The sequence below is a fragment of the Mandrillus leucophaeus genome, unplaced genomic scaffold (assembly GCF_000951045.1).
Source record: "Mandrillus leucophaeus isolate KB7577 unplaced genomic scaffold, Mleu.le_1.0 Scaffold38, whole genome shotgun sequence".
Taxonomy (NCBI): domain Eukaryota; kingdom Metazoa; phylum Chordata; class Mammalia; order Primates; family Cercopithecidae; genus Mandrillus; species Mandrillus leucophaeus.
In genome coordinates, this window is record NW_012104031.1 from 1,862,551 (window position 1) to 1,870,844 (window position 8,294).

Sequence of the window (8,294 nt, forward strand, 5' to 3'; positions counted from 1 at the left end):
TCCCTTGAACCCGGGAGGCAGAGGTTGCAGTGAGCCGAGATAGCGCCACTGCACTCCAGCCTGGCGACAGAGTGGGACTCCGTCTCAAAAAAAAAAATAAATAAATAAAATTGGGCGTGGTGGTGCGAGCCTGTAATCCCAGCTCCTCAGGAGGCTGAGGTGGGAGGCTCACTGGAGCACAGGAGGTTGAGGCTGCAGTGAGCCGAGATCGCACCACTGCACTACAGCCTGGGCGACACAGCCAGACCCTGTCTCAAACAAATAAATAATAAAAATTTAAGACTACGATAACCCAATAATTGGCCCACGGGGCATTCAACCTTCCATGGATTGAAAATATTCGGGAAAAATAAAGACAATAAAACATAATACAAATAAATACAATATAACAACTAGTTCCATAGCACTTGCATTGTATTAGGTAATTTACTTAATCTAGGGGATGATTTAAAGTATCTGGGAAGGTGTATGTAGGTTATATGCAAACACTACACCATTTTACATAAGGGACTTGACCAGAATCTGCGGATTCTGGTGTCTACGGCGTCCTGGAACTAATCCCCATTTCACACGAGGCGATGACTGTACACACGTTAGTGTGTATTAGGCCATCAAAACGCCTCCGGGAAATTCTCGGGTTATCTTGAAAACCCCTTTCCTACCCAAGCCCTTTAGCCTAGAGGGCTGTTGGGGCGGTCGCCTAAGAGACCACACAGAAACAACTGCGCATGCGTGCATCCCGCCGGCTGATGCAACCGCGCGCTACCGTGCGGCTCTACCTCGAGTAAGGAAGCCGACAGGGAAATCCGGCGCGACCAATCGGCGGCCACACGGAAGTGGGCGGAAAGCCCCGCCCCCCGGGGCTTTGAGAGAGACGTTGGGCGGCGCGGCGCTAGTGGCGTAGACGCCCAGCAGTCCTGCGTCTCTTCCGGCGGCTGGGGGGTGTCCCGCCGGCGCGCGGGCCCTGCGGCCATTTTGGGCTTCGCTTCCACCGCACCAGCCAACCTACCTAGCCCTTCCGGTGTCGCGTTGCTCAGGGGTTCTACAACCTTCTGTCACTCAGAAAACCACCGCCGAGGCCGTGGGCAGGCTCCTATCGATGGTGTTGAAGCGTCGAGCCGACTAGGGAACGTCCTTTCCCTCCAGGATGGAAGTCGCATCAGCTGCCGCATATTGCGCGGGGTGTTTCTCCCTGTGTTCTGCCGTCCGCTGCCGCATCCGCTGCCCTCTGTGGCTTTTCTGCTGGCTCGGAGATCGGCCTGGAGCACCGACGCCACCGCTAGGCAAGGCCGAGACTCTGTAGGTTTCCTCCGAATCCCGTCCGACCTCCAGCCGCTGAGCCCCGCGGCCCTACCCGAGAAACTGCCAAGGAAAAGGAGATGGAGCCTGAGACAGGCGGATCGCGGAAACGGCCTGGCCCTTGGGCGGGCTTCCGGTTCTGGCCACCCTTTTTCCCTCGGCGATCGCAAGCAGGCTCTTCTAAGTTCCTGACGCCTCTTGCGCCGGAAAACTTCGGGGACCCCACACTGCTTTCCTCTGCCCAGCCCGAGACTCGGGTCAGCTACTGGACGAAGCTGCTCTCCCAGCTCCTTGCGCCGCTCCCCGGATTACTTCAGAAGGTGCTAATTTGGAGCCAACTTTTCGGTGGAATGTTTCCGACCAGATGGCTAGATTTTGCTGGAGTCTACAGATCCCTGAAGGGACGGGAGAAACCAGCCGCCTCCACGGCGCAGAAATCTTTGAGTTCGCTGAAGCTCGACTCCTCAGACACCTCGGCCACCAGTCCCCTTAATTGGCTAGAGGAGGGGATCCACTGGCAGTGTTCGCCCCCAGACTTAGAATTGGAGCTTAAGGCCAAGGGAAGTGCTTTGGACCCTGCAGCACACGCTTTTCTCTTAGAGCAGCAGCTAGGGGGAGTGGAGCTGTTGCCCTGTAGCCTTCAATCCCGTCTGTACTCTGACCGGGAACTTGGCTCTTCGCTCTCTGGGCCTCTAAACATTCAACGCATAGACACTTTTAACGTGGTATCCTATTTGCTGAGCCCCTCCTACCTGGACTGCTTTCCTAGGCTAGAAGTCAGCTATCAGAACAGTGATGGAGATGGCGAGCTAGTTGGCTTCCAGACACTAACCACAGAGAGCAGCTGCCTGAGAGAGGACCCTTGTCATCCCCAGCCGCTGAGTGCAGAACTCACTCCGGCCTCGTGGCAGGGATGTCCACCTCTTTCTACAGAAGGCCTACCAGAAATTCACCATCTTCGCATGAAACGACTGGAATTCCTTCAGCAGGCTAGCAAGGGGCAAGAGTTACCCACCCCTGACCAGGATAATGGCTACCACAGCCTGGAGGAGGAACACAACCTTCTCCGGATGGATCCGAAACACTGCAGAGATAACCCAACACAGTTTGTTCCTGCTGCTGAAGACATTCCTGGAACCACCCAGGAATCCACTGAAGAAAAAATAGAATTATTAACTGCAGAGGTTCCACTTGCTTTGGAAGAACAGAGCCCTTCTGAGAGCTGTCCATCTTGTGAGATACCTATGGAAAAGGAGCCTGGAGAGGGCCGAATAAGTGTAGTAGATTACTCATACCTAAAAGATGACCTTCCCATTTCTGCCAGACCAGCTTGTAGTAACAAACTGATAGATTATATTTTGGGAGGTGCATCCGGTGACCTGGAAACAAGTTCTGATCCAGAAGGTGAGGATTGGGATGAGGAAGCTGAGGATGATGGTTTTGATAGTGATAGCTCACTGTCAGACTCAGACCTTGAGCAAGACCCTGAAGGGCTTCACCTTTGGAACTCTTTCTACAGTGTAGATCCTTATCATCCCCAGAACTTTACAGCAACAATTCAGACTGCTGCCAGAATTGTTCCTGAAGAGCCTTCTGATTCAGAGAAGGATTTGTCTGGCAAGTCTGATCTAGAGAATTCCTCCCAGTCTGGAAGCCTTCCTGAGACCCCTGAGCATAGTTCTGGGGAGGAAGATGACTGGGAATCTAGTGCAGATGAAGCAGAGAGTCTCAAACTGTGGAACTCTTTCTGTAATTCTGATGACCCTTACAACCCTTTAAATTTTAAGGCTCCTTTTCAAACATCAGGGGAAAATGGGAAAGGCTGTCGTGACTCAAAGACCCCATCTGAGTCCATTGTGGCCATTTCTGAGTGTCACACCTTACTTTCTTGTAAGGTGCAGCTGTTGGGGAGCCAAGAAAGTGAATGTCCAGACTCGGTACAGCGTGACGTTCTTTCTGGAGGAAGACAGACACATGTCAAAAGAAGAAAGGTTTGTTTCTTATCTTTTAACATGCCTGATATGTTCTGACTGTTTTGATATGGTTAAATATAGCAGCATGACTTTGGAGGCTTAGGAGTGCATGTGTTTTTGAGGAAGACCTCTAAATTCGTATACTTGCATTGAGAAATATGTAAATGACCCTTCTCCTCTCCCTGACTCCCCACCCCCATGCACATTTTTGCTGTCCACGACGAATATACCAGCGTGTAGATGTTAGCAGGAAAGTGCCATTTTTCTTTGGGTTGGTAGTTCTGGACTGTTTCTTTACAAGCTTCAACTTTTCACACTTTTTAACGGACTATTAAACTTTGTGTATACACGATTTAATTTTTCTAGAGATTGAAAAGGTCCTGTTACAGCCATAGAGTTTTAAACTGATTTTAAATGTATGTTGTTTGCGAATACTTAATATTTTGTTTGCACATAACAAGAGTGTCTTCATTCCTGTCCATTACAACCCAAAGGGATGATGATATCAAGTAGTAAGTTAAGATTTATTTGGTCCAATTTGCCATGAAAGAAAATAGTAATTTCAGTGGTTTTGACGTTACATGATTTTAATTGAAAGTCAAAGCCAATACAGGAAATGGTATTGCCTTTTCTTAGGAATGCAGTGCTAGTTATCAGTGGTCAGCTACAGTTAATATTAATAAAAACAGTGATGGCCACTTACTTGGTTTATCTTGACTAGTTGCTTCCTATTCCCAGGCTAATTTCAGGTTAACCTTATTTTGGGAGTGTTTTGAGTTGGTTTGTTTTTCTTTATAGTTGCTTTAACTAAAGTTATTAATTGAACTCTCCGCAAACCGAAAGGTGTCTATTGTAGAGGGAAAGTTTTTTTAGTTTTCTATGCCGTTACTTGGAAAGAGAAGATATTGGGTGAGTTATTACTGACCTCAGCTTCCGCCGCACTGGGGAGTTTCAGATGGACAGTGCCATAATCTCTTGGCTCCAGATGGCCAGCTTAATACTTTGAAATTATTCCTGGGTAGAAAGTATCTCCAAATGGTGATAATCTTACGTCTTACCTTTAGGGCAGAATAAGTCATGTTAAAAATTAAATTTTAGTTCACACTGTGTAAATGCCATCTCTCTGTCCTTTTAAGGGGCCCCTGACAAAATGACCTATTTAGAATGAATAGGTAAGAAACAAAGTGGGGCAATGGAATGAGCACTTGGCAGCTGGAGCCCCGTGTTCTCTACTCCTCAGTGGTTAAGGCGGAGAGATTTGGAAGGCAGCCAGACCTGGCAAGTTACTTGACTCTCATGGCCTCAATTCACTCTTACTTGATGGGAAAAATAATAATATCTATTGTACAAGTTATTGCAAGATTTAAATGAGACAAGTAAATAAAATTCAGAATTTATTGCCTTGCCTTTAAATGCTAGCTCTTATTGAGAGACCTCAGGCCAGTCTCATGTCTAATTTTAGCTTGCTCATTGAGTAAAATGAAATGAGTGGAGTAGATGATACTGTGAACTAGAAGCAGAATTTGTAAATGATTATGTCTGAATATGATAGAATCATTTGACAGCCTTTGACTATCTGTCGTTGGTATATATGGAGTATGATGTATGGAATATATGGAGTATATAGGATGATGGGTAGTGAGTCTAAAAAACCCTTCTACCTCTGTTTTCTTATCTGTATAATGATCCGTACCTCATAGGGTTAATGTGAGGATTAAATGAGATAAAAATGTGAAGCTCTTTGAAAAGAGCTGGTATATGATAAACGCTGTACGTTTTTATCATTTATCTTAATGACACAATGAATGAGTAGTATTCAAGACTAGAATGCAATAACTGGTAAGGTGTTACATACCTGCTAATTGTCCTCAGGGGCATCCCTTGGCCTGATGTAAAGGGAACAAAAGTAGTAGGCCACAGTAGGGTTAGCTGATGTAACTATTAAACATACTTTAAAGCGAGTATTTGCTTTTGGAGTTTGATAGCTTAGAAAGAAGCTTCATAGAAATTAAGTAGTGATTAAGTAGTAATGAGTAGGGATTGTCACTCATTACATGTCATTATGTATATTAGAATCACAATTTCATATATAGGATAGCATATTGAATACAAAGGTTTTTGAAATCTTAACTACAAAGTTTCTTAGAGTAACACAGCGTTAAAAATACTAATTTTGCTGTACTTTATTTACTAAGTAACTTTTTCTCTTCTGTATTGTTATTGCCAAAGTAATGATACAAAAATAGTACTACATGTTGATTTAAAAGTTGGAAAGTGAAAACATTTTCTAAAAGGAAAAAGAATAGAAGTAAGCAAAAATATTGTTAAAGCCTTTATGCAATGATAAAAACAGTGACTTCCGGGGATATGGCGGTTATTTTCAGAAATATTTTGCTTATCATTTTGAGGGAAGAGTATCACAGAACTGTATTTCCCTAAGGATTAAAAAATAGCAGGGGTTAATAACAGCATGAAAAATTCAATTCCCCATCTGGATTCATTTTATTAACACCAAAAGCCAAGGGCTGGTGGGGGATGCATGGGGGCAGACAACTGTATGTGTGTATTATGCAGATATAGATAAATGAAGGATATATATATATAAATGAAAGATATATGTCTCTACATGAAATATTTAGGTGACATTTGTTCACTATTTTATCCAAATGCCATCTAATCAGAACTTTTTTTTTTTTGAGACAGAGTTTCGCTCTTGTTGCCCAGGCTGAAGTACAGTGGTGCGATCTCGGCTCACTGCAACCTCCACTTCCCAGGTTCAAGCTGTTCTCCTGCCTCAGCCTCCTGAGTAACTGGGATTACAGGCGTGTGCCACCACGCCTGGCTAATTTTTTTGTATTTTTAGTAGAGACAGGGTTTCGCCATGTTGGCCAGGCTGGTCTTGAACTCCTGACCTCAGGTAATCTGCCTGCCTCTGCCTCCCAAAGTGCTGGGATTACAGGCGTGACAGAACTTTTTTTTTTTTCTTTAACTTCAGATATAGCTGGAACCAAATATTCCTAAGAACAAGATGTTATTTTTAGTTGGGAATAGTAAGATATTCTATATTCTGAAAAAATTGGTAGCATGAAGGGTTATTGACCTCAACGCTAATTGTAAGATCCTAGAGAGTTATTAAAATGAGTCTTTGTTTTTGTAGGTAACCTTCCTTGAAGAAGTTACTGAGTATTATATAAGTGGTGATGAGGATCGCAAAGGACCATGGGAAGAATTTGCAAGGGATGGATGCAGGTTCCAGAAACGAATTCAAGAAACAGAAGATGCTATTGGATATTGCTTGACATTTGAGCACAGAGAAAGAATGTTTAATAGACTCCAGGGAGCATGCTTCAAAGGACTTAATGTTTTCAAGCAATGTTAAGATGAGTTGGCAGCCTGTAGTCCTAGCATACACTACCTCTTACCTGAGAGGTGTCTTTTAAAAACAAATCTTGGCAGCTGTCCTTTGACTTTTTTTTTTTTTAAGAGGAAATGTAACTTGGATCTAGTTTAATTTTTTTTTTTCCCAACATATCCCACTCAGAAACATTCAGGTTTGAAGCCAGCCCTGATGATGAAGGATGAACTAGTGTAATTTCGAATCTTCCCTTTTTTGATTTAGTTGGATGTGCTTTTAAATGTCCTTTGCATGCATGAGGTGAAAAGGGGACCTTTTTGAGTTGTCATTTTGCACTTTCAAAACTTATTTTCTTGGAAAACAATATTTATAGGGCTTAAAGCCCATTTTCATTTCTAATCTAAATTATGTGTGCCTATCTGAAAACTTTGGACTCTTGTTTCTTTCCCAAAATTCAGAAGTTAATGGGCTTTTATGTTTTTCTATGTTTTTTTATTTCAATGATTTGGCCTATCTACCTTAGGCTGAAAAATAACCTTGTGTATGCTACCGACTTAAAGTACATTATTTTGTGTCACTTTTTTTTTCTTGTAAAAATGACTTGGGTTGAAAATGTGTGTTAACCTTTCGTTTCTACATTAAGTTATACCTAGGATATTTCCAAGGATTGCCACAAAATCCACATGTGCAGTACTTTACTACTTTGGGAAAGCTGCATCTTTCTACCAAATTTTAATGTCTAATGTATTTAATTTCTTTGGAAACTGTTGTTTGGAGAGGGTTCTGTATATGTTATTGTAGTTCCCAGTTTAATATAGTTCTTTGTATCTCTTTAACAGGTTGAAGTTGTTGCAGAACACTCTGGAAAGTAATAATTACATCATAGTCATTTATTTTTTAAACTTAAAAGCCTAGCAATTTCCTAGAAAGAAAATGGGAGACATCTCAGAGCAATTTGGTTTTGGTGTATATGTTCTCAATAGAAAACCAGTGTTAACGAATATCATGCCTCAGCACTGTCACTTTTAAAACCTGTCAGGATCCCACTGTAAAATTGCAAATGGGCAGTTCTGAATTTTCACGTTTGAAATGTAAAATATAAACTTCAGTCAGTATCCAGGTTTATTGTGTCCTACTGTTTAATAAGGAGAGAAGTAATGGTAAGGCCTTTACTTTCAGGAAAGGATAGAGGTATAGATTAATGACTACAAAGTCTTAATATCTTTAGCCCAAAGCTTGCTTTGAATTAAGTCTTCGCATTGACTGCTTGTGTTTGGTTTATTTGTTTAGCTTTACAAGGTACACATAAGTTAGGCTGAGGGGTAGTTAACTCTTCAGTGGTCTGCTTTCATTCCGTGTGCTTCCTGTCACAGGTAATGGAAGACATAAGTAGAATAGGTGACCTCTTAGTTTTGAACTTATTTAAGTGTGGGGATGAATTTTTCATCAGAAGTGCTTACAGGGTTACTACCTCAGTTTACAATCTACCTGGTCATTATTTTATTTCTGTCTGGTTCTGCGAACTGCCTCCACTGTTTATATATTCATAATTAAACACATTGAGAATGCAACACTATAAAAACTGGTCAAGTTTTTGCAGAGCCCTTATTCTGTGTGTTTTGTGCATCTCCACTTTAGGTAATCATAGGGAGCACATTTACAGGATC

General features: G+C 42.6%; 2 protein-coding genes across 3 annotated transcripts; one reads left to right on the forward strand and one right to left on the reverse strand.

The window, feature by feature from the left end:
• Positions 1-396: 396 nt before the first annotated feature.
• LOC105547056 lies at positions 397-1,380 on the reverse strand. Its single transcript, XM_011990449.1, has one exon. It carries the CDS (start codon positions 972-974, stop codon positions 672-674), a length of 303 nt encoding a protein of 100 aa, XP_011845839.1. The 5' UTR covers positions 975-1,380; the 3' UTR covers positions 397-671.
• On the forward strand, positions 607-8,198 carry PPP1R15B (protein phosphatase 1, regulatory subunit 15B). Of its 2 annotated transcripts, XM_011990448.1 has the most exons (3): positions 938-1,259; positions 1,350-3,290; positions 6,430-8,198. In XM_011990448.1, exons 2-3 carry the CDS (start codon positions 1,380-1,382, stop codon positions 6,649-6,651), a joined length of 2,133 nt encoding a protein of 710 aa, XP_011845838.1. In that variant the 5' UTR covers positions 938-1,259; positions 1,350-1,379; the 3' UTR covers positions 6,652-8,198. The 2 variants fall into 2 exon arrangements, with proteins under 2 accessions (XP_011845837.1, XP_011845838.1); XM_011990447.1 differs by having other exon boundaries at positions 607-3,290.
• Positions 8,199-8,294: the final 96 nt, after the last annotated feature.